This window comes from Gouania willdenowi, chromosome 18 (assembly GCF_900634775.1).
Source record: "Gouania willdenowi chromosome 18, fGouWil2.1, whole genome shotgun sequence".
Lineage (NCBI taxonomy): Eukaryota > Metazoa > Chordata > Actinopteri > Blenniiformes > Gobiesocidae > Gouania > Gouania willdenowi.
The window spans coordinates 26989632-27017406 of NC_041061.1; the positions used below are offsets into that span (position 1 = coordinate 26989632).

The 27775-nt window shown below is 38.0% G+C and overlaps 1 protein-coding gene across 2 annotated transcripts; it reads right to left on the reverse strand.

The window, feature by feature from the left end:
- On the reverse strand, positions 1-27760 carry peli3 (pellino E3 ubiquitin protein ligase family member 3). Of its 2 annotated transcripts, none has more exons than XM_028474530.1 (7): positions 27516-27760; positions 4763-4960; positions 3479-3608; positions 3121-3222; positions 2830-3054; positions 2529-2717; positions 1-694 (listed from the first exon to the last, which is right to left on the reverse strand). In XM_028474530.1, exons 2-7 carry the CDS (start codon positions 4933-4935, stop codon positions 95-97), a joined length of 1419 nt encoding a protein of 472 aa, XP_028330331.1. In that variant the 5' UTR covers positions 4936-4960; positions 27516-27760; the 3' UTR covers positions 1-94. The 2 variants fall into 2 exon arrangements, with proteins under 2 accessions (XP_028330331.1, XP_028330330.1); XM_028474529.1 differs by having other exon boundaries at positions 4763-4963.
- Between the last annotated feature and the right edge of the window lie 15 nt (positions 27761-27775).

Sequence of the window (27775 nt, forward strand, 5' to 3'; positions counted from 1 at the left end):
CCATGTGAAGTCGTCCATTCTACAGTAGTTCCTGTCGGAGTCCGTCAGTCACTTCCTGGTTCTTGGCTCCTCCATCTCCCTCCCCCCTCAGGGCTCAGTCCACGGGACCTTGGAAGATGAGTTTGATGTGACCCTGCTCTCCCGTCAGCCACGTGCCACAGAAGGGGCAGGCGGCGTGGAAGGCGTGCGTGCCGTGAGGTAACGGTATCTGGCTCCACCCCCCCACCGTTTTTTCAGAGCACACGTGGCCACAGGGACAGAAGGCGTGGGTGGGCGGCCCTGCGTCCAGGTAGAGTCCCCCCTCGCAGCCTAGCCACAGCGGCACGTACGGCCCCACCCTGCGGCACATGGGGCACTCCCTCTCTCCGGTGTGGCCAGGGACCGTTCCCCCGGGGCCGGCGGGGCCCTTGTCTTTGCGGTAGCCCCAGTTGTGGTAGCCATGCACGTGGCCACAGTTGACGTAGACCCAGGGCTGTTTCTTGTCCACGATCTCACGCTGAGCCAGGCTGGGGAAGGCCAGCGTGTTGAAGCCCACGGGACACTGGGGCCGCGCCGCGTTCAGCTCCTGGCGCAGACCCTCCAGCTGCTTCAGGGTGGGCGTGTGACGGAGGCCGGCCGGAGTCCTCCACAGCAGGGTGGCCCCGCACAGGTCAATCAGAGAGCCGTCCTGCAGTGTGTTGGACTCGTTCTCAACCTGACCAGGGACAGAGCAGTGCTACGTGTTAGCATGTAGCTTAAACATGTGCTACATTAGCAAGTACCTTAAACATGTGCTACATTAGCAAGTACCTTAAACATGTGCTACATTAGCAAGTACCTTAAACATGTGCTACATTAGCAAGTACCTTAAACATGTGCAGTGTTAGCAAGTACTTTCAGAGCTGCCAAGCGTCACGCTTTGAGCGTGACAGTATTCTCACACCACATGCCACACTTGTCATTTCTCACGCTTATATATCCCCATTCAAACTCTATTTATTTTTTTCATGATAGTGAACTTTAGTCCTCGCAGCTTGCCGTAGCTGGAGTAACTCTGACTGACCGAGATAATCAATCCATGTCACCTTGTGCCTAAATCTAACTGGTTTGTTTTATTGGTAAATAGATTTAAAATAGTCTAAATGATTTGAATAAAAAAAAATTGTGATATGACATTTCCCCCCATATCTCCCACTCCTACATGTGTGTGTCTGTGCTAGACATTAACTTAAATTAATTCAAACTCTTATTCAGCTACTAGCAGTGTTATGAACACTGCTAGTAGCTGAATTGTACTTGTAGGTTATATCAGCATAAATACATAGTAAATGAAACAAATGCCTAATCTAATATAATGTTCATATGAACTGTTCTTATGATTACTTTGTATGTAATAGTGTATTTCTATGGATATTGAGTCTGCTGATAAGAGATTAATTCAATCAAAAATCACTTGATGTTTTAATGTTTTTTACATGATTATCTTTTTAATGACCTTTCTGTTGCAGACAAGGAGAGCTGAGGTAAAGGTAGCACTGCCTTGGGCCACAGTGTTTTAAGTGGGAGCCCCCTGCCTCTGTCATCATCAACATCTGTGACAAACACCTACAACATGAGACATGACCCCAGATAAATGATGGAGTGTTGGTTGAAATGACACACGGTTTCAGTTTGGACCATGGAGCGTAAACGAGATAGGAACTAATCACTGGTAAAAAGCCCAGTAAAAGTCTGGAAAACAGTCACCAGGAATAAATATTTGCTCCCTGGCAAAGACATTACCTCTAATAACAGGTAAAATAATACACTGGTGATATTACAGCCTGTGAATGCAGTACGGGATGCATTTACTCTGATCTGGGTCCTAGTGCCTGCCGTCCGGTGGCCATTGTTTGACTAATGCTATTGCTAAGTTAGTGTTAATGCTAAGTTAAAGCTATTGCTTGGCTAATACTAAGATTGTGCTCATGCTAGGTTAATGCTATTGCTTGACTAATGCTAAGTTAACGCTAATGCTAGATTAATGTTACTGCTTGGCTAATGCTAAGTTAGTGTTAATACTAGGTTAATGCTATTGCTTGGTTAATGCTAAGTTAGTGCTATTGCTTGGCTAATGCTAGCGTAATGCTAATTCTAGGTTTGTGCCAATGCTCGGATAATGCTATTAGTAGGCGAATGCTAATGCTCAGTTAATTAAACATGCTAGACTAATGTTAATGTTATTGTTAACCTAATGCTAGGTTAATGCTAATGCTAGGCAAGTCATAATGCTCAGTTAATGCTAATACTAATGTTAGGCTAATGCTATTGCTAAGCTAAAAATAATGCTAGGTTAATACTATTGTTAGGCTACTGTTAATGCTAATATTAGGCTAAATCTATTGCTAATGCTAGGTTAGTGTTATGTTAGGCTAATGCTACTGTTAGGCTAATGCTATTGTTCGATTGATGCTAATGCTAGGCTAGTGCTAATGTAGTGGTAATGCTAGACCTCACCAGTGACTTTTCTCGCCTGTTGATGTAAACGTGGCAGCATCATGGTTGCTTACCAGTTTTCCTCTCTGCTGGGCCGAGCGCGTCTCCCGCAGGGCAAACACGTTCCCACACACCGAGATCTCCCTCCAGACACCCGGGGCGGGCTCCGACACAAACTCGCCTGCCGGGTGCATCACCAGCACGCCGTTGGTGGTCAGACCGTCCATCAGGCCGTCCGACGTCCTCCATTTTGCAGCGCGCTCCTGAATGCAGCACACACAGAGCAGTGCTGTTCAGTGGCTATGACGCTATGTCTATAGCTACGAGCTAAGCTAACTCTTAGTATACACGGATACCATGGTTACCCCCACTCACCCCCAGGAAGATGTTTTTGGAGGAGTCAAAGCCAGCTGCGTAGATGCGTGCGGTGTAGGGGGCGCTGCGCTCACACATGATGCGACAGGCGTAGCGGGAGATTGTGCTCTGGGCCGACTGACCCCCGCCCCCGCCCTCACCAGCCCCACCCCCACCCTGACCACTGCTGCCCCCCGCTGTGTCTGTCACCACAAAGTCTATCATGCTCTCTGTGGAACGGCCGATCTACGAGAAACAAATTAGTCATTATATTATTTGCTTTGTGTGTGTGTGTGTGTGTGTGTGTGTTACCTGGAACATGTCAGTGTGTGTATCTTGTGTGTACTCCACGATGACAGAGTGGCTCCTGGACAGTGTGTAGGAGATGCTGTGCTGACTCTTGTTGCTGAGGGCCTACACACACACACACACACACACACACACACACACACACACACACACACACACACACACACACACACACACACACACACACACACACACACACACACAAAATCATGTGACCAGGACAAGTGAAGGACACACTCCCCTGTTATTGGCTGACACGTGCTGCACAGGGCTACAGCATCCACTGACTCAGTCCCTTTAAAGGTGTGCTGTGGTATCTGCACATATCAGTCTGGTCCCAGTAGTGTATAGCAGACCTCACCTTGGACACCAGAGGAGTGGAGACGTTGTGGATGACATCAGGCTTGACTCCATTAGCTTTGGGTCTCTTATAGAGGGCCAGACGACTTCTTCTACGACCTTTGTCCCCGTGAGCCAGGGAGCCATTGTGTCTGTGTGAGACACACAACACAGCAACACACATATCACACACACTATTCACATCATAGCTCGTTCTGAAACAATTTAAATCCGTGGATCTCTTTACATCAGGATTAAAACCTTAGCATGTTTGTTACCTTCTGTTGCTCTGTCAAAGCACACCTGCCTGTTCTTCATACTTTCAGTCTAATCAGGGGTTATTGTGGATATGCTAACTGCTTTCAGGGTTCCTGGTCCCATTGGGTTCTCAACCTTGGGGTCGAGAAACACTGGGAGGGGGTCCCCAGATGCCTTCAAGAAACTAAGAATATTTTCTGAACAATTTGAGCTCATTTTTGCTTACTTTTACCATTTTTCTGCAACTACATCAAACTTGCTTTATTTTAACTTATTTTCATCACTTTATGATGAACGTTTTTCAACCTTTTCCAACCTTATTGCTAGTATTGAGCTATTGTTAGGTTCGTGCTAATGCTAGGTTCGTGCTAATGCCAGGCGAACGCTAATGCTAGGCAAATGCCAACGCCAGGTTAATGCTAATGCAAGGCTAACACTAATGCTAGGTTAGTGCTAATGCTAGGCGAATGCTAATGCTAGGAAAATGCCAATGCTAGGCAAATGCCAATCCTAGGTTAATGCTATTGCTAGGCTAATATTAATGCTAGGTTAGTGTTAATGCTAGTCGAATGCTAATGCTAACGCTAATGCCATTGCTAGGTTATTGCTAATGCTATTGCTAATGCTTATGCTCGGCTAGGCTAATACTAATGATATGCTAATGCTGATGCTAGGCTTATGCTATCATTAGGCTAATTCTAACAGTAGCTTCATGCTAATGCTAGATTAATGCTAAGTTATTGTTAATGATAATGCTATATAATACTTAAGTATTGCAGTGCAACACGGGCCAGCACCTCTGTCCTCACTCATATTTTCTTTAGGAAATGCAAATATTGTAGTTGTCACTTTAAACCACTTTTCACTGTATTTCATGCTTATTTTTGCCAATTTAACCACATTCAGTAAGTTACAAATTATAAAAGTACAAGCATACATATCTTTGTGATTTATATTAACAACAGACAGATAACAATAGGGAGGATGTAGGATGCATCCTCACCAATTAAAGGTGAGTGAAATGAGTGAACGCAAAGTGACTCCTCACCCCAGCACGATGAGCTCGCCATACTTGACGGACTCCTTGTCCTCGGGGAAGACTCCGTCGTGGGGTTGAGAGGTGGAGCCCAGAGGGGGCGTGGCCTGGCTCTTGTGGCAGGATGGGCGCAGCTCCAGAGATGGGGGGGGACACAGCGCCTCTGAGCTGCCCTCCAAAACCATGCCCACCGGCAACAGCTGGGGCTCACTGCTGGGAGGGGGAGGTCAACACATCATTACCATCACAATCAGAGAGACCTTGTTATTAGATACGTTAATGAGACATTAAGGGTGTGCGATATGATGATATTTGATCGTTAAGGATTACAACATGACGACGATCTCCCAAATCACAGAGATCGTAGAACCGTCTGTAGTTCACATTTTAACCCTTGCGGTGCCGTGTCTGCGTCATGTCTGTGGTCCATACACAGCACAACCAAAGGTTTTTTCTCTGCCAAATCACACCATTTGTTAGTCAGAATGTCACATAACAAACACGGACACACACAGTTAGCTGTGCTGCTTCCTCCGTGTTAGCGTCTGTCTGTCAGAGGCTCAGTGCAGATGTCTGTCTGTCTGTTAAACTCTATCAGTTCTGAGTGTTGAAGCACTGAAATATGTTTGAGAAAACACTGCATGTGTTTCTCTTCTATAACAAACTGTAGCAGAGATCTGCTGCTGTAGCTAACGGGGCTGTTTAAACACTCTTAAAGAGACAGTGTCCTGAATGTGATTTAGTTTAAAACTACTTTCATCAACTCAAAGCTGCCCTGAAAAAAACAACACTACATAATTTAATCACAAATCAGCCTTAATGAAGGAAAAAGTCAAAAGTGATACAAAATGTTGATATTGTGCTGCTAGTGATTCATAAAAGGGTCTTTGTGGCATTTTTCTCCACTGACTTTGACCCATTATTGTTTTATAATTTATTTATTATTGAAAAAAATTAAAAATACAATAAATGGAGTTTATATCACCTATTGCCATTTTGAGGAAAAATATAGAGATATAAATATTGGTCTATATCACCCAGGCCTAATGTAACCAAAGCAGTAATGTTTTATCTTTAACGATATTATTGTCTAAACAGTGTGAAATGAGGCGTTCAAACACTGCTTAAAGTAGGATTTGATTAATATGGGTGTGTTACCTCAATAACAAATAGAAATCACTAGACTGATATGATGCCTTGTTATGTAGCGAGTGATGCTAATGCTAATGCTACACTACTTTAGTTAAACAAAGTAGAAAGATGTTTGATGTTAATTGTACTAGGAACCAGTTTGATGAATTGCTTACATATAATAATAATTAAAAAAAAAGATAATTACCTTGTCCTAAATTATCTTTTAATCTTTTTCTCCATTTAGGGAGATGATTTTAAGAAGGTGATTTGGTTTGTTTTATTGGTAAATAACTTTAAAATAGTCTAAATGATTTGAATGAAAAAAAATTGTGATAAAATCGTGATTTCACACAGAAAAAATCGTTATATGATAATTTTCCCATATTGCCCACCCCAATGAGACGTTTTACATCACGTTCATTCAACCAAAGTCTTGTCTTTAATTGTTGTGATGTTATGACGAGTCGACACAAATATTTGTAGTCAACATTATCAATTATGTTACTTATCATTTTTGCATTATTAGTGAGGATGCAGGAGGCATTCTCTTTATTGTTATCCATTTTTTTATTCTTTATATTTATTTTTTTTTAATTTAATTTTTTCAATTCTTGCAGAGTTTGACCCCCAGCGTTGTGATTTAAAACTGTTATTAATTTTTTTAATACAAATTTTGTAAAAAAATGTTTTGGAAATTTTCTTGTTTTAAGATTTAACAGCTTCAACTTTGAACTTCAGCGGTTCAGCCATTCTTCAACTTATTTCAACCATTCAACTTTTTAAAATATTCAGCTGTTTGATGGCTAATGCTAGGTAAATGCTAATGCAGGGCTAATGTTAGATAATGGTATTGCTAGGTCAATGCTAGGCTAATGCAAATGGTATGCTAATACGAATGCTAGGCTAATGTGAATGCTCGATTAATGCTAATATTAGGCTAATGCTAGGCAAATAATAATGACAGGAAAATGCTAGGCTTGGTTAACGCTAGGCTAACGCTTATTCTAGGCTAATCTGAATACAAGGCTAATGTTAATGTTTGCTAATGCTAATGTTTGCTAATGCTAATGTTAGACTAACACTAGCAAATGTTAATGGTAGCTAGTGCTAATGCTAGTTAATAATAGTGGTAGCTTAATGCTAGGCTAAGGTTAATACTACATTAATGCTAATACTAGCTAATGCTAATGCAGTGTTCAATGGCGAGGGCCAGCACCTGCATCCTCACTTGCATTTTATTCAGGAAATGCAAATATTCTAGTTAATATATGTTACACACATTGTGGTTGGCGCAAATCTTGAGACAATCTTAGGGCTGGTCGCTATATTGAGATTATATATATCAGTGGCGGCTGCTGGTCTTTCATGCAGGGGAAGCTCATTTTCTGCCTACTTCAGAAAATGTATCTGTTTATTTAAATGTGAATTCTAGTAGAATTCACATTTTGTTGTCAACAACTATTTGTAGATTATCACACACGCACGCGCGCGCACACGCACGCACGCGCGTAGCTGCTGCGCGCTGGAGTGTGAGTGTTTGGTCAAAAGTCTCACAATACAAGCAGTAACAGTCTCCACAAACACCAAAAACAGACACTAGGTTTGTCAGAAGTTGATTCGCTATGAGAGGATCAGCAAAGTCTCCGTGTCAACACAGAGCAACGGACTGAAATATTTGAAAAACCCGCCTGTGTGCTTACAACGTCATACTCTCTGATTGGCTCATTTCGCTGTCAATCAAAATTGAATTAGCCTGGGACAGATCATCCAATCATCATCCATTATTCCAGCGTCCGGAACAGACAGATCCAGCCCACTGCTCCATAGACCTCCTGTGAAGCCCGGCGTCCGATGGGCGGGACTAAGTGCGTCATAACCGAGCATTTATCCAATGAGCGTCTAGTTTGACTGCAGTGGATCAACCCCTAAATCCACTCCCATTGAAGTCAATTGAAGCTGAACTTCACCACTGTTTATTAACACTGTGACGCTGCGGTAATGAATGAAGAACGTCACGCTGTCAGTTTCCTGTTATAAGAAGCTGATTCTGAACTAAACATACATGTGTTCTGTCATATATTTAGTCAATGAAATGTACACACAACACTACATATTTGACCACTGATTTTAGGGGAAGCTGAGGTTCCCTTGTAGTCTTAAAGCATCCGCCATATATATACATATATATATACACATTTTTTAGGAGTCGCTGATTTGCTATTTCTCAGAACATGAAAAGCTCAGTTAGATTGATTTCTCTGTGAGTCCTAACTCACTCACACATGCTGTCCCTAATAGGAGAAAAAGTGGCACATATTGTGCAACCGTTTGTTAATCAAAGTGTCTGTGTGGCATTTTTCATCAGCAAATTTAACCCAGAATAGTTCATCTATTTTAATTAAAAATATCTAGATTAATATCGTATATCAACATTTTGAGAAAAAAAAAAAATTGATATATGAGTTTTGGCTTGTATCGTCCAGCACTATACAGCTTTTTTTTAGTGTGTGTACAGATCTTTGATTTTAGCCCTCCGATAAGGCTTGCCAGGCAGCTCACAATGTCATAACTCATGCTTATCTTTGATGATTTTATTCAAACTTCATTGACCACAGGTTATAAACCTGAAACAGCATGAATGCTTTGTTGCAACATAATCATTAAATACACTAAGCATGAGCAAAAAAAAACATATCAATTCTGTAATCTCGCTTTAAAGGTCTCATATCATGCTATTTTTCACCCAACTCTCTATGTTCTAAGAACCTTAAAAACATAGTATTTGAGGTTTATTTTCCCAAACTCACCTGTTTTCCAGAGTTTTAGCCTCTGAAAAGTCACTTTCTGAACAATTCTACACAAACAGGCTGATTTGCGGCCTACTTATGCATATTCATGAGTGGGCGTGTCTATAGACGGGACACTGACTTTCTCCTCCTCCTCCAAATTTTGTCACTGTTTGTTGAAGAACCAATATATTGTTTACTGGAATATTGCACTATAATGGTGTCACTGGTAAGAAAGACCCTATTTTTTGTTTACAGAAAACACTATTGGCAAGGCAAGGCAAATTTATTTGTATAGCGCGTTTCATACTCAAGGCAACTCAATGTGTTTTACATGATGAAACATTGAATTGTTTAAAATCAATAAGAACATTTAAAATAATCAGTAAAATCAATTAAAATCATCAGTAAAATCAATTAAAATCATCAGTAAAATCAATTAAAATCATCAGTAAAATCATCATGACATCAACAACATGACCAAAAATCTCTCTCTCAATCATATGCAGTGGAGAAAAAAAGTGCCTTTAACTTTGATTTAAAAATGTTCACATTAGATACTGACTTCAGCTCTGCTGGCAGTTTGTTCCACTTCTTTGCAGCATAACAACTAAAAACAGCATCACCATGTTTACTGTGAGCTCTAGGCTCCACTATCTGACCTGTGTCTATAGATCTGAGAGACCTGCTGGGTTCATACCTGACTAACATCTCACTGATGTATTCTGGACCAAACCCATTCATAGATTTATACACCAGCAGCAGAACTTTAAAGTCTATTCTGAGGCTGACTGGGAGCCAGTGAAAAGACTTTTAAATACACCAGCAGCAGAACTTTGGAGATGCTTATTTGTTTACATTGATATGTTGACACTTATTTACAGAAATGTTGCACTAAAATAGTGTCACTGTTCATAGGACACTTTTTCAATTTATTCTCTTTCAGAGATATAAAATAAAAATTGTATTTTTTCACTTAATCTTTTTTTTCTTGTCATGTCAGATTATCATAGATTGATTTCTGACCAATATATCGATAATTGCAGTATCGTCATATCGTGAGATAGGGATGTAACGATTAATCGTAAGGCAGTTAAAAATTGATTCATCGGTATCACGGTTCACATCGATGCTCTGAAAATTGAATCACAGTCCTTTTTTTAAACAGCAGAGGGCGCTATATATCCTCATCTAAAAGTGTAGGCGGTGGGCGGAATCTGCTACTACTTTCTTTCTGGCCGCCATCTACTCTTAAACATGTTCATAAATGATTCTTTACCCCTTTAGCACCGAAAGAATATCTGTAATATTACGTGAATATCAGAAAAACATAACTTTTACAATTAGCTTTGTTTGCAAACATAGCATCTCTTCTTCACTGCAAGGATATCTGCATGCCAACCGACCACTGGGTTACCAGCGCCCTCTGCTGGTGCAAACAAATATCTGCCGTAAATACAGAGCAGACTGTTTTTTTTTTTTTTAAAGTCCAATTGTTAAGGCACAAAATACATTTTCAGTTGCACTTTTAAAAAGAAAAGGAACTATTATGTAGTTTTGCATTGTTTACTATAGAACCAGAATTTAAATTAATAGGCTTCTTCTTCATTTGTATTATTCCTTTATTTATTTCATTCAAGATTTATTTTTAGTTAAATTGCATTGTTTTGAATAGTTTATCAAGGGATTCTTTTGACAATTAAATATAAAATGAAAATAGTACAGTATTTTCTAGTTTTTTTGTCTACAGTTCCATTTTGTAAAATAAATCGTGAGAGAATTGTATCATGAACCCAGTATCGTGCATCGAATCGTATCGGGAGTTAAGTGAATCGTTACATCCCTATCGTGAGATAATCGTTATCGTGATCCGTGTATCGCGTATCGTATCGTATCGTGAGGTACCCAGAGGTTCCCACCCCTAAGGCCACACTCTGCTATGGATTACAGGGATTAAATTACCGTCTACCACGCTGTGGATCGTTAAAGGAAACTGTCGAGTATCCTAAACAACTGGCTTCTACGCAGCCAAATGCTGTGCAGCGTACGTGTCACCAAACACCCGCAACCCGTAGAATAAACATTCCCAGCCCTCGGTATTAAGTTACAACTTACGTAAACTCAGCTTGGTAAACATTAATACTCACACACCTTAATAGTGTGATCAGGCTGTGTTAGCAACGGGCTGTGTGCTCCTGACGACGGTCTCAGTTACTCTAAAGTAGTTGCACTCTATTATACTTTTATACACTTTTATAGTGTCATTCGAAAAATGACCCTTTGATGTTAGCATTCATATTGGGCATTCAAAATAACATTCGACAATAACATTTGAAAATCACTTCTTTCATTTAATTCAGAATAATTCATACAATATTATTAATTATTTAGACCCCTTTATTTATCAAATCACCCAAACCCTTATTATCAATTATTTGGACCTGTTAATTTTATTAAGTGACTCAAACCAAACAGTGTGTGTGTGTGTGTGTGTGTGTGTGTGTGTGTGTGTGTGTTACATGTTAAAATGAGACTGAGATGAAACAAAGCAGTAATGGGGTAAGAGCAGAATTTTGAAGATGTGTGGGATCTCAATGACTCATGGTTCTAAGCCACGCCCCCTAAGGCCAGTCCAGCCTATCATTAATCAGTGGTGGGCGGGACCTCCCACACAGTGAGAAGAACTGACAAAGAGCCACGAGCGCTCGTCCTCCTCAGTTAGATAATCACCCTGGGAGCGCTAACGTCATCCCTCTCACTTCCTGTTTCAATACATCATCAGTGCTTCCCTCTAGCTTTGCTATGAGCAGATGTTAGCACCTATACAGACGTCAACATCAATCTACGGAAGAGGATTAGGGCCACAAAAAAAAAAAAAAAACAGCAAGTAGTGGAAGTAATTATTTTTTGTCTCAATTATCATAATTTTTTAAAAATTTAATTCATTTATTTTTTTAATTATATATATAGTTTTTTTGGGGGGACACACCTGAAAGCTCCTCCCACACAAAACCGGTGGAGACAGACAGTGTGTTTTTGAGTGGCTGGAGGAAGAAAACAAGTGAAAATGACTGAATTTTTGGATTTTTTTCCGTGAGCGAGGGGTTCGTACATTCCTCTGGAATGTTAGGGTTAGTCACGTGACCTAAACTGGCCAATGAGGGGCGCTGCTTACGGATAGAATGTCGGTATATTGATACGGCAACCGTACGGATAGCCACTACCTTAAAAAAAGAGCTCTGGAAAAAAAAGAAGTTAAAAAAATAAAAGCTTTGAAAAAAAAGTTCAAAAATGGAATGTTAGGGTTAGTCACGTGACCTAAACTGGCCAATGAGGGGCGCTGCTTACGGATAGAATGTCGGTATATTGATACGGCAACCGTACGGATAGCCACTGCCTTAAAAAAAGAGCTCTGGAAAAAAAAAGAAGTTAAAAAAATAAAAACTTTGAAAAAAAAAGTTCAAATATAAAAGCTCTGAAAAAAAAAGAAGTTAAAAAAGAGCACCAAATTTTTTTGTTTTTTTTTTCAATAAAAGAGCACTGGAAAAAAATAAGTAAAATAAAGCTCAGAAAAAACAAGTTAAATGACGCTTTGAATAAATAAATATCACAATCTAACACACGTCTATGCACCAAGGATTCCATTCAACATTTAAGCAGCAGCAGGAGGAGGAGGAGGAGGAAGAGTGAGCCTGAAGGGCAGGGAGAGGTGAGAGGAGGAAAAGAAAAGACAAATATATCCATATGAATGATGATGAGAGGGAAGTGAGGAAGAGGAGGGTGGAGGTGAAGAAGGCAGATGGTGATGGATGGCCCTGTTCTTCTGTTCTAATCAAGCCACAAACACAGCCACAGCCTGGGCTGGAACAAAGGGAATGTGTGTGTGTGCGTGCATGTGTGTGTGTGTGACGGAGAAAGACAAAGGAAACACACACGTGTTCCACTACATGCTGCAATATTCCTCTGCTCCACAGCAGCACAGCTCACAATTAGAAAGTCATGTAAAACCTTTACATATCACCATAACACATCTGTGCTTTATTATTATTATTATTATTATTAATAATAATAATAATAATAATAATAATAATAATAATAATAATAATAATAATAATAATAATAATAATAATAATAATGATAATATTTATGGCAACGTTCCATCTTTAACATAGCATTAACGTCTTCTTAGCAATAGCATTATCCTAGCATTAATACTAATCTAACATTAGCATTTACCTAGCTACAGTATTATGCTAGAATTAGCATTAACCTAGCAATAACGTTAACCTAGCATTAACATATGCTAGCTTTAGAATAAGCCTATCGTTAGCCCAACATTAGCATTAGCCTAACATTGGCATTACCGTAGCATTAGAAGTAGCCTAGCATTAACATTATCCTAGCACAAGCTTTAGCCTAACATTAACTTTATTCTAGCATTATATTTAACCTAGCATTAGTATTTGCCTAGCAATAGCATCATCCTAGCATTAGCATTAGCCTAGCAAAAGCGTTAGCCTAACATTAACTGTAGTTCAGCATTATAATTAACTGAGCATTAGTAATCGCCTAGCAATAGCATTATCCTAGCATTAACACTAACCAAGCATTAGCTAACATTAGCACTAACTTAGTATTAACCTAGCATTAATACTAACTAAGCATTAACCTAGCATTAGCTAAGCATTAACCTAGCAATAGCATTAACTTAGTAATAGCATTAACCTAGCATTAGCATTAACATTATCAATAAGGTTGATAAAGGTGTAAATGTGTTGAACGTATTATGTGAACATGCTAAAGGTTGAATAGATTTGAAGGTAATAGTGGATCAGCTCCTCTAGTTTAACCAGCTCTATACTAGAACTATGGGATCACAGCTAAGTTTAAAAGTTATAAATGATAAAAATACAAGTATAAATCTCTGGAACTTTCTGAATGTTTGGATGGATTATATTTATTTATTTATTAACGACGACAGAAGAACAAAACAGATAACAGTGAGGTTTCAGGAGGAATCTACGGAAACCCTAAAGGGCCACGCTGTCAAACATTTTATTTCCTCTATTTTCCCGTGATGATGATTTAATTTTCTCGTGATCTCGAGATAATGAGACTTTGTTTTCCCATGATAACGAGCTGATTTAATTAGTTTTCCTGAGATAACTTGATAATAAATGAAACAATAGTGTAGTATAATAGATCATTGCAGGAAACCATCCAGTGTAACAATATCAGTAGCATTATGCCTTGCTATTACAGATGAACTACACATTAGTGTGCGTACTGTAAAAAGATGGTTAGCAAGGCTTCAGCGTTATCGGCACTGCAGTAACGCCATCAGAGCTCGGTCGCGCTATCCCGGCTTCTAAATATAGTGGTGAGACGCAATGACTTGTGGGGGCCGGTGGTGTGTTCAAGGACAGCTCGTAAAATACTGTTGAATGATGTAAATAGCAGACCATCATATTTTTGTGTTTTGTTTTCAATAAAATAAGTATATATAGATTTATATTTTAAAAAAAGATTATATATGTGTGTTTTCAACAGCTAATTTTGGAAAACTAAATTTGGTTGGTTGAATTAAAAAAAAAAAAAAAAAGTGGGTCGCGATTTAATGACCGTGGAAAAATGTAGGTGTCAGGGTGAGACGGGTTGAGAACCCCTGATCTACAACACTGTAGCTGTGGTTGCTGTTGACACTTAGTTTTTTTTATTTATTTATGTTTAATATTGACCCTTTTCCAGCCTATATTGGAGCCTTTTTAACAGTGTTAGTTATGTTTAATTCATAGTAAAGTCTCATTAAACTTATCACAGTAATAGTAGTGTCTTCAACAGCAGCACTGTATTGTTTATTGATAACTATTAAAATATTTACGACTGTGATGGATTTTCTCCTGCTCCTCTGACATTGTTACACTGAATGATGTTTCATGTAATGATCTATTATACTACACTATTGTAGAAATGGATCCGTTAACTTGGGAAAACTAATTAAATTAACTCGTTATCACCAGAAAACAAAATCTTGTTAAGTCGAGATCTTGAGAAAATTAAGTCGTTATCACGGGAAAATGGAGGAAATAAAATGTATGAAATCATGGCCCTTCAGGGCTTCCATAGATTCCTCCTGAAACCTTACGATTGTTATCTGATTGTTTAATATTGTTTATATTATCATGTTGAAGTATTATGTGTGTGTGCTTTAAACATTCAGAGGGTGAATAAACCAGGCCGTACTCTCAGATTCACATTGAACCACGAGGTGTGTAATTCTACAGTATCTGGTTTAAGGCAGAAAGACGACACCCTGGACTGGAAGACTAGAGGACTGGGACGCAGAATAAGACCTAATACAAGAATAAGAGTGTGAGAGCTGGGATCCATAGAAATAGAAAAAATAAATAAATCTGTAAAAAAAAAATAAAAATAAATAAAAGTTACAAAAATAAAAGAGCGCTGAAAAAACAAATTAAAAAAATAAAAGAGCGCTGAAAAAAACAAGTTTAAAAAAAAAAGAAAAGAAAAACAAATTCTGAAAAAAGAAGTTAAAAAAGGAGCTAAATAAAGAAGTTAAAAAAGGACTCAGAAAAAAAGAAATTATAAGAAAAATGACTCAGAAAAAAGAAGCTCTGAATAAAGATGTTAAAAAAGAGCTCTGACAAAAGAAGTTTTGAAAAAAAAGTGCTTTAAAAAAAAAATCACATTGCCAAGAGATGGAAACATTGCAAAGAAGAAAAGAAGAAGTTCTTCTGATTGTGCTTGTATTCTAGCTAGTATTCTGATTATTCTGTTTTTATGGAAGCTAACCAAAGGCTGGCATCCTGATTATTCTGCTTGGTGGATGCTAACTAAAGGCTAGCACCCTAAATACTGTGCTTGATGGAAGCTAACTAAAGGCTAGCATCCTGATTATTGTGCTTGATGGTAGCTAGCCAAAGGCTAGCATCCTGATTATTGTGCTTGGTGGAAGCTAACTATTGGCTAGCATCCTGATTATTCTGCTTGGTGGATGCTAACTATTGGCTAGCATCCTGATTATTCTGCTTGGTGGATGCTAACTAAAGGCTAGCATCCTTATTATTGTGCTTGGTGGAAGCTAACTAAAGGCTAGCATCCTTAATATTGTGCATGGTGGAAGCTAATTAAAAGCTAGCACCCTAATTATTCTGCTTGGTGGAAGCTAACTAAAGGCGAGCATCCTTAATATTGTGCATGGTGGAAGCTAATTAAAAGCTAGCACCCTAATTATTCTGCTTGGTGGAAGCTAACTAAAGGCTAATCAGATGGAACACCCAGACTAAATGAACTGGACTAAACATGAAAACCAGGGCTGTTAAATAATGTTAACATGCTAGCATCCTGTAGCTTTAGTGCTCACATTTACCTCCCATAATGTGTTAGCATCTGTGCGCTAGTAGGGCCTTCCATTTTACATTTCCTCATCTTTCCCTGTTCAGAATGTTTTACTGACTATTATACTTCCTCGAATCCCAAACATGCTACAACTACTGTTATTTACATTTTAAATACTTCAAATGATTTAGGAAAACAGGATTATGCTGAAATTACATCACAAGATCTATGTTAGCCATAGTACTAACCATTAGCCACAGTGCTAACCGTTAGCCATTGTTTAACAGGAAAAATCCCATTGAAACGTGTGAAACATTATTAATGAAACCTTTATTTACCTCCAATAAGAGAGCACACTGTGTGATTAGAAGCTTCTTCTGTGACGCGTCACCAGGTAAACTGATCACCAGTTGAGCTACTACACCATCAGCTAAACCTGTCTTTGCACCAGAGCTTTTTCACTTTTTTTGTATGCAGTCACAACAATGCAAATCAACACATTAAAAACACATTTTAGATGAAGCTCTGCATTCATTTACAGTCACAGGATAACATGGTCACTAGGGGGGTATGTTATGAATCTAGTTTGGATTAATCTCCGTTAGCTGGCTTGAACTAACCAAACATTCCTTTCCATATATGTGCTGGACTACGAACGCTAATTGAAGCCAAGTGATTTCACCCTCGTACGTGCGCGCTTACGTGAAAGTGGTGGAGATTCTCGCTATCAGATCTGATCCATTTCATAACCTGGTCCTGATCGGTTACGTGTTGCTTAAAGGGCTCATGTTACGCTAAATCAAATTTTCTATGCTTTAATCATCATAAAGTGTTATTTGGGGTTCATACACATGCCCAAAGTGTTTTTTCATTGATTCCCTCAATCGTTAGTTAGAGGGTGATTTGCTCCTTTCTTACTGCAGGGTGAGCCCAAACACCTCGCTCCAATATGCCGACGTGTTCCCACTTTGATGACGAATTTCACACGGCCTGAGCTGGAGAAGCCACGCCCCCAGGAAGCTCTCTGCTGTGATTGACATGTAAAAAGACACTCCCACGAATGTGAGCATTTCAGCATCCTTCGTACAGTGCTATGTATGTATTTTCTACAGTCTATGTATGTACCCGAAAATGCCCCGCCCCCACACTCTGTCTCGTGTTTATAAAGCAGCATGAGCCGGCTACGGAGTGGGTGGAAGGAGGGCGGGCCGTCCTCTGGTCCTACATCACCTTGCAAAGAGAAGTCATCGTCCCGTCTATAGACACGCCCACTCATGAATATGCATAAGTAGTCCGTAAATCAGCCTGTTTGTGTAGAGTTGCTCAGAAAGTGACTTTTCAGAGGCTAAAACTCTGGAAAACAGGCGAGTTTGGGAAAATAAACCTCAAATACTATGTTTTTGGGGTTCTTAGAACAAATGAAGATGAGTGAAAAATAGCATGACATGGGACCTTTAAGTTTAAAAATATGTAATTCAGACCAAAAACACCACTGGTGCTGCAGTAAAAGCAGAAAGTTATTCATGCAGGAATTAATGTGTTAATGTTTACATTAGTGAGATTATAAACGGAGAATAAACGGACATTCTGATAAGTTTCACTTTCTCTTTTCTTTTTAACGTGTCTACTGTGGCTGTGATCCTGCATTCATACAGATCAGCCTTCATCAAATGGTGGAAAATATCTATATTTTATATTATCTACAGGACTGAGGCTCTCAGCATTACCTCCGATTACATGAATTAATGAATTAATTTATCGGTGTGAAAGCGCCCGATGCACACAGGTGTAATCAGCTGATTTAATTTAATTAATTTATTGTATCAGTTCATCAGATATAAATCTTATTTTTCCTATAGGAATCTATGGTCAGCGTCACATCAGATCCACACAGTGACGTGATCACACATCACCTTTCATTGGACAGCTCGTTTTCTAAGAGATCTGATTGGTCAGGAGGCGGGACTTTATCACTAGCTAACATGTAAGCGAGAGAAAAACTTGGTTGGGACCAGGTTCGCTGTGAAAGACTAGTTGCCATAGTGATTCAGCTTCAGCAAGCTTTGTGGTCCAGCACACACGCATTAAATCGAGGAAGTTAGCACGATTAGAGGTAATCGAGATTCGTAGCATGCCCCCCTGATGACCACATTTTGTGGCTAACATTTGTGATTGCTGTGACCTAAAATGCTGAATTTGCAGCAGCTTTTCAAAGAATTATGAGTAAAGTTCAGTTATTTTTCCATTTTAAAAGGTATAAAGAAATATAATGGGTTAAAAGTGAACAAAAATGGTGGAAAAGGTGGTGAAATGGGGGTTTAAAACCACAGAAATTGGTTAAAATTTGCAATACACAGAAAACGTACAAAAAAAGTGGTAAAAAAGGGTTCAAAGTGTCAATATTGGAACAATTAGTTTAAATTGGCCAATAATGGGCATTAAAAATAATGACTGTGGTTAAATTGGCAAAAATAATCATGAAATATGGTGAAAAGAGGTGACAATAATGAGTCAACATATGTGACATTAGGTGGAAAAGTGGTGGAAAGAGTTTATACGTGCTGAACATGTCTGGAAAGTGGAAACAATGTGTAGAAAAGACATTGAAATGTGACGTAGAAGTGTCAGAAATGAGAGAAATGTAGCAAAAATGTGTAGCCATTGTAGCCAATGGAGCTAGAGTGGATTAGATGGTTTGTGATGCACTTTTGAACAGTAAGACGTTTAAATAGTCATATTGGATATTATTATTATTATTATTATTATTATTATTATTATTATTATTATTATTATCAGCATATCTAATAACTTCCAGGAACAAATTGAGTCTACATGACTCACGTGACGGTCAAGTATTTTGAACTTCCGTTGTTGCAACACTCTCTCTAAATGGCTCTGGTGTAGATGAAAAATAAAAGGTTAAAAATAAGCAAAAATGGGCTCAAATGGTTTAACAAAAAATTATAATATTTCTTCTGCATCTGGCGACCCCCTCCCAGTGTTTTGCGACCTCAAATTGGGTCCTAACCCCAAGGTTGAGAACCCCTGTTATAAAAAAGTGCTTTCTTTTCTCTTCTCTTCTTACAGCCAAGTTTGATTTACTCACAATGTTCACTGTGGGAAAACCACCCACTGTGTGTGTGTGTGTGTGTGTGTGTGTGTGTGTGTGTGTGTGTGTGTGTGTGTGTGTGTGTGTGTGTGTGTGTGTGTGTGTGTGTGTGTAAAAAAAAAAAAAAGACTGCTGTCTGGTTCAGAAAAGAAAGAGAATAGAGCTATATATAGATTAACTCTGCAGTGAGTTACGGCGACATGACCAAAACATGCACACACACACACACACACACACACACACACACACACACACACACACACACACACACACACACACACACACACACACACAGCTAGCTTAGCCTCCATTAGTGGAACAAACTCAATGACCTCAAAGAGCAGGTGCTCACGCTGCACATGCTTTGTACGTGACTACGTCTCTTCACTCACGTACACGTACATCTACGACCTCCAGATTATTCTGATTGAGGAAAACAGACGGAAAACAAAACAAAAAAATGATAATGATAAAATGATAATGTGAATGCCTTACTATGCTATTGCTATGCTAGTTAATGCTAATGCTAAAGTTAATTCTAATGCAAGCTAATGTTAAAGTTAGCTAATACTAATGCAAATTTATGCTAATTCTAGCTAATGCTAACTAACTTTTTCAACCCATTGAAATTTTTTTCAATCTTTTTCAACCTTATTGCTAATGTTCAGCCAGGTTAATGCTTAGTTATTGCTTGGTTACTACTATAGCTAGTTTAATGCTTATGCTAGGTTAATGCTAACACTAGGCTAATGGAATGCTAATGTGAATACATTGTTAGTGCTAGGCTAATGCTAATGTGAATGCTATGCTAATGTGAATGTTATGCTAATGTGATGTTAATGCTATGCGAGCTACTGTTAACGTAAGTTAATGGTAATGCTAAAGCTAATGCTGGCTAATGCACGCTAGAGTTAATGTTAGCTAATGTTAATACAAACTTATGCTAATGCTAACTAATCTTTTCAACCCATTTCCACTATTTCAACTTAATTGCTAACGTTCAGCTAGATGAATGCTTAGTTAATGCTAGGTTAATGCTATTGCTAAGCTAATGTTAGGTTAGTGTTCATGCTAGGTTAATGCTATTGTTAGGTTAATGCGAAAGCTAGGCTAATGGGATGTTAATGCTAAGCAAAATGCTATACTAATGCTAATGCTCAGTTAATACAGTGTGACGCGGGCTAGCACCTGCATCCTCACTTTCATTTTCTTCTGGAAATACAAAATTTCTAGTTCTACTAAGAATTAAAAACCAACTCTCAACTTTAAAATAAGGCTGTAACAAAGATAAAATACAACTTTACCTTAACTTTACTAAATTTGGCACACCACGCGATCCCACTATGCTGTAAAAATTTCCTAAAACAGTAAAGTAGTCCTATTTTTCAAAGTGAATAAAATGAATATGGTGCATAATAATGTGTTTATTAGACATGAATCTACTAATAAGGACATTTAAAAGATTTTAGGCCACATTAGTAAAAACAGTGTAGGATCCCTTTAATTTATTTTACATAACCGTTGATTACAAGTAGGAATTATTAGCTCGGTTTATTCATCACCCACTTCCTGTGACATAACCAAATATTGGGACTGCTGAGTCAGCATCGACATCCTCCTTCTAATTCTGGACTGAAACAAAAGGGCGTAAACGCGTTGAGTGTTTGGTTACGGACAATCAGGGGGAGGTCACACCTCTAGAGGTCCTTTCTTTCATCATGTTTCCATGGCAACGGGTGTAGCCCACAGCTTAGAAAACCGTTATAATGTCCCTTAACAAGAAAAAATAAAATACATTAATTAAATTACACAAATAATTAAAGTAAATAAATTCAAATAAAAACTAAATAAATAATAATAATTTTAAAAAATAGTACAGAGAGGAGTAGCAGGAAGTCATCAGTAAAATCAATTACTTTCTATTTAAGTAGAAAACATTGTAATGTCCCTTAACAAGATGCAAACAAATAGAATGATGAAATAAATAAATTAAATTATATATATATATAACAAATACAAGATGCACTGCTTGCATTCAATTTCTATTTATGTAGAAAACATATAATGTACATAAAACAAGATGCAAAAAAAAAAAATCATAAAAGAAATAAATACAATTAAAATACAATAATAATGAATAATGCAATTAAATACAATTAAATACAATAAAATAAAACAAATACAATTACATAAAATACATTTTAGTGGATTGTGGTAATTCTACTTTGGAAATAGACAAAATATTTCACATTTTTCTCACTTGTCTCATTTCATCAGAAATTATGGATTTGTAAACTCTCGTTATCATTTTAAACTAGGGGTGCATTGATTGCAATTTTCTGGCCAATCACCGACCACCAATTTTTTTAAAAAAGTCTGACCTGCAGATACCAATTTTTTTTTATATAAATTCTCTGACTTTCTCACTGATCTGGTGCTGAGCACTGATAAAGCAATCATCGTAGTTGATTTTATTATTCATGTTGATGATGAAAACAACAGCCTAAATAAATGATTTATCTTATTATTAGATTCAATCGGCTTGACACAAAATGTAAACAAACCAACTCATTATCTTAATCATGCCCTGGACCTTGTTCTAACATATGGTTTAGATATTGATCACCTGACAATACATCCTCAAAATCCTATTCTTTCAGATCATTTCCTGTTATTTTTTTAATTCAAAATATCAGCCTGCTTAAATTCTGAAAGATGAGTACACTATCGTAGATCACTGTCTGAAAAAGCTGTAGCTAGATTTAAAGATTTAGTTCCATCACTGCTTACCTCTGATCCATATGATATCTCAACAGAGAGTAGCTATCAATGTCTAACGACAGAGAAAATAGATGATCTTGTCAACACCGCAATGTTGTCACTGCACAAGCTGTTGCTCCGCTTAAAAAGAAGACGATATGTCATAAAAAGGTCGCTCCCTGGTTTAATTCTGAATTGCGTCTTTTAAAACAGGCATTGCGGAAATTGGAAAGGAAGTGGCTCTCTTCAAACATGGTAGAAGTTCATATTGCTTGGAGAAAGAGTTTGTTAACTTATAAAAAAGCACTTCGCAAAGCTGGAACTTCCTATTACTCAACTCTAATAGAGAAAAAACAAAAATAATCCTCGGTTTCTATTCAACACCGTAGCCAGGCTCACCAAAAGCCACAACTCTGTGAACCCTCTATTACTGTTTACCTAAGCAGTGATGACTTCATCAACTTCTTTACTGATAAAATTCTAACAATTAGAAACAAAGCTAATGTCCCCCCTGCAGGAGTGCTCAATAAACAAAACATCTCCGAAATTACCCCAACATGCAGCTTTTATTTATATAGTTTCACTCCAATTTGCCTATCTGAACTGACCTCAATAGTTAGTGCTTCTAAACCAACAACTTGTCTTTTAGATCCAATCCCAACTTCACTATTTAAAGATGTTCTACCACTGATTAGCACTAATATGGTGAACTGGATTAACACATCTCTAGCAACCGGTTATGTACCACAAGGCCTTTAAAACCTCTGTAATCAAACCTCTCCTTAAAAAAACAACCATTGATCCAAATGACTCGTCCAATTATAGGCCAATATCCAATCTCCCTTTTGTTTCCAAAATTCTTGAAAAAGTCATTGCAGGTCAATTATGTGATCACCTACTTAGGAACAAATTATACAAGAGCTTTCAGTCTGACTTTAGAGCCCATCACAGCACAGAGACTGCCTTAGTAAAAGTAACCAATGATCTCCTCTTAGCCTCAGACAGAAGGTTGATCTCAGTTCTGGTGCTCTTAGATCTCAATGCAGCCTTTGATACAGTGGATCATCATCTACGGCTGCAAAGAATGGAAAGCGTTTTTGGGATTAAAGAAACAGTGCTGGGTTGGTTTAAATCCTACCTATCAGACAGAACCCACTTTGTTCATGTTAATAATCTGTCCTCAGCGCACGCCAGAGTTAATCATGGAGTTCCACAAGGTTCAGTTTTGGGACCAATACTCTTTACATTATATATGCTTCCATTATGTAACATTATCAGAGAACATGATATACATTTCCATTGCTATGCAGATGATACACAGCTTTATCTCTCAATGAAATCAGATAAAATGTATCAGTTATTAAATTTCCAGGTTTGTCTTAAAGACATCACATCCTGGATGAGCTGTAACTTTGTCCTTCTTAACCAGGATAAAACCGAAGTGATATTATTTGGTCCAAAACACCTCAAAGAGAAATTATCAGAGCAAATAGTGTCTTTCGATGGTATTACTATGTCACCCAGCACTACAGTGAAAAATGGATTCAGCTACCAAGCGCCTCACCTTTGGAACCAGCTCCCAGTCTCAGCATGGGAGGCTGCTACTCTCCCCACATTTTTTTTTATAGTTTATTTGAAAGGGGACAGTGCAATTTCATATAACACATGAACAAACATGTAAAAAGGCATTAAAATACAAGCATGACAATATATTTACAAGTAAATAACAGTACCTGTTACAATATTAAAACACACAAAAAACACGTGTTCAAAAGGCTACGTTATCTAATACAATACAATGCCGCGCAACATGCTCGGCTTTTAATGTTGGCAGATGTACAGGTTAATGAGACAAATTTTCAATTTTTTTGTAAAGGCCTTGTAAGTGGTTAGCTCTTTAAAAGTAACCTCAAAACCTACTTATATGCTAAAGCGTATATCATATAATAGCAATAACCTAACCCCTATAGCAGGGGTCTGCAACCTGCGGCTCTGGAACCACATGTGGCTCTTTGACTCTTTTGCGATGGCTCCTTGTAGCGTTTAAAAAAATATGGTATTGATGATTAATGACAATAACTTAAAATAAAATTATGATAAAAGAATTGGTTACCCTAAAAATGAATCACATTGTGCAATAACTTTGCCACCATCCTACTTCACCTCCTGCAACATCTACAGATCATCAACTTTCCTGCACCTGTGGCTAACCTTAAGTTTTAAATCCCTGGTAAGATAACTAAACCAACAAAAACACTATTTTGGAAGAAAATAGAGATTTTAATTGTGTGGGAAAAGATTTATTTAATTGCCAACATGTCAGCTTAATATGCATAATGCATGCTTGATTTGTGGCAAGAAATTAGCTATTAGCATGTGTTGACCGACATGATCTCTCACGTCATCAAATTCAAGTTATTTTTTTGTAGCCCTTCAAATCCATTAACTCATACAAGTATTTGATATTATTTTAACTGTATAGAATAATAACACTGTATTGTCTTTATTGAGAATGTTTTTTTTTGGCTCCAGGAAGACTTTAATCCAGGCGAGATTCGGCAAAATGGCTCTTTTGAGAGTAAAGGTTGAAGACCCCTGCCCTATAGGAACAAAGCTCTAAACCTAAAAATAGGAACTAAGAACTAAGATTATATAGTAGAACACCAACATTATATTCAAACATGATCCACCATCTATACATAGCTCTAATGGGCTGCAATGGGATGATGTCCATGCAGACAAAGTTGTGCCGGGTTGTAAACAACCCCCCACTTCTGTCTTTTGTTGCAAAACCCATCATACTGCTCACACTGCTTCACACCATTTACACTGATACCCACCCCATATATATATATATATATATATATATATATATATATATATATATATATATATATATAATTTTTTATTTTTTTTTTTTCCTGTAGTCTGTGCCTTCTCCTCGCCCTCCACTCTCTTTTCTGTTTCAGGTGTCTTGATGCTGGAGATAGCGGTTCCTGATCAATGGTTTGCAGCTCAACTAGTCTGGAGCACTCGGATGGACTGATCAATGGTTCATGGCTCAACTAGTCTGGAACTTGATAAATGGTTCGCAGCTCAACTAGTCTGGGACACTCGGATGGACTATCCTTCTATCCTATCCTATTTGCCCCTTCTGTTCACTAACCCCAACCAGTCAAAGCAGATGGCTGCCACCTCTGAACCTGGTTCCGCTGGAGATTTCTTCCCATAAAAAGAGAGAGTTTTTTCTTCCCAATGTCGCTAAACGCTTCTTCATGTGCATCTTGTTTGGTTCTTTCTCTTTTACTATGGACTTTATGATTTGTTCAGCGCTTTGAGATTACTTTGTTGTATTTTGCGCTATACAAATAAAGTTGAATTGAATTTAATTTAATTTAGAACCTACAACGTTAAAAACCTGAAGCACACTGAGGCTAATAATCCCTGTTGATTCTCCACCTTTGAAAGTTCTGAAAGCATTTGAAGTGAGAAAGTGACCAAGTAGAAGATCAACATGTGCTAATTTGATCCATAAAACTCACACATACACAATTCATTCACACGTTTCACACATTTTCTGTTAACTTCAAAATAAGAGCCCTATTTACAAAAAAGTTAAAAAAAAAAAAACTAAATGAAGACAAGAAAAGATGCTTCTATTTTTAAAAGAAGATGTTTGATTTTTAGCTTGAAGCTTGTCCCAGAACCAATTTGCATTCAGCTCCCAAAGCATCATGGGATGATTGAGTATGACTAGTGTACCCACCTTGCATACCTAAAAAATGTCCCCATACAGTATTTCTCAGCTACTCAATCTATTCATACTATCTAATGTGATCACACTACGTACATTAGTACAAGTAGTACGTCAGTATGAGAAGTATGTTAGTATGAGTAGTACATTAGTACGAACAGTACGTTAGTATGAGTAGTATGTTAGTACGAGTAGTACATTAGTACGAGTAGTACATTAGTACGAGTAGTTCGTTAGTGTGAGTAATACGTTAGTACTAGGGATGTAACGATTCACTCAACTCCCAATACGATTCGATTCACGATACTGGGTTCACGATACGATTCTCTCACGATTTATTTTACAAAATGGGACTGTAGACAAATTTTTTTTTTGGGAAAAAAACTAGAAAATACTGTATTTTCCTTTTAATTTTCATTGTCAAAAGAATTCCTTGATAAACTATTCAAAACAATGCAATTTAACTAAAAATAAATCTTGAATGAAATAAATAAAGGAATAATACAAATGAAAATGAAGCCTATTAATTTAAATTCTGGTTCTATAATAAACAATGCAAAACTACATAATAGTTTTTTTTTTTTTTGAAAGTGCAACTGAAAATGTATTTTGTGCCTTAACATTTGGACTTTAAAAAAAAAAAAAACCGTGATTACACTGATTTACGTCATAATTTTTTTGGACCAGCAGAGGGCGCTGGTAACACAGTGGTCGGTTGGCATGCATATATATTGCAGTGAAGAAGAGAAGCTATGCTAGCAGACAGAGCTAATAGAAAAACGTGACTTTTACAGATATTCAAGTAATATTACAGATATTCTGTCGGTGCTAAAGGGGTAATGAATCATTTATTAACATATTTAAGAGTAGAAGGCAGCCAGAAAGAAAGTATTAGCAGACTCCGCCCGCCGTCTACACTTGTGGATAAAAAAAGTACTGCGATTCAATTTTCAGAAAATCGATATCAACCGTGATACCTATGAATCGATTTTTAACTGCCTTGCGATTAATCGTTACATCCCTAGTTAGTACGAGTAGTATGTTAGTACGAGTAGTACGTTAGTACAAGTAGTACATCAGTATGAGTAGTATGTTACTGTGAGTAGTACATTGTACGAGTAGTATGTCAGTATGATGAGTACATTAGCATGAAAAGTACATTAGTATGAAAAAAATGTTAGTATGAGTAGTACTTTAGTATGAGAAGTACGTTAGTGTGAGTAGTATGCTAGGACTAGTTTTAATCTGATTGGTCGACTATGATGTGACGCATTACGTTTAATCTGATTGCTTGGCTATGATGTGATGCATTTGATTGTTGTCTGGTCATTTCATTTTTTGTAGTTTCACAATGTCTGTTAATCTTTTTAAAAATAATAATTTACTCAGTAATGGTTGTGTGTAGAAATGTAACAAATTACTTTATTTATTTTAAAATGTACTTAAGTACAAGTAAAATCACTGATTTGGAAATATCCTCAAAAAAGTAGAAGTACCCAGAAAAGCTACTCAATTACAGTAAGTACTTGTAGTCCATTACTTTCACCTCTGAGTGTTTACATCCTGCTTTGTAGTACAGCTGACAGACAATGTTTGGTTAGCTGAAGCTAACAGAGAGATATCAGGATATAGTGGTCCAGCTTCGTAGCACAGGCCTGTGGTGGTGATGATGATGATGTAGCAGTGATCATAGCACAGCTCCATCACATGTTGATGCGACACTGAGGAGGATTCAAACATGGCCTCATACACACATACACCGCAGCTAACGCTCGTGCACACACGGGGATTCCACCGCACTGGCAGCACACGCACTGTTCTGTTTCCATCATGGAGATCAAATGTGATCAGAGCAACACTCACGTCAGCGCGTGTGAAGGTGATCCAATGGTCGAGCGAACGTCTTCATCACCTGTAGTCCTGGATGGATGCTCCGTTACCACTGTCAGTGTGTGTGTGTGTGTGTGTGTGTGTGCGTGAGTGTGTGTGTATCTGTATCAGTGTCAGTGTGTGTGTGTGTGTGTGTGTGTCGCCCTGATGGAGGAGGAGACCATCAGCAGTAGTATCTTCTCCTCTCCTATGATCACGTTAGTTACTCCAGAGACTGATACGGTCCCTCCCCC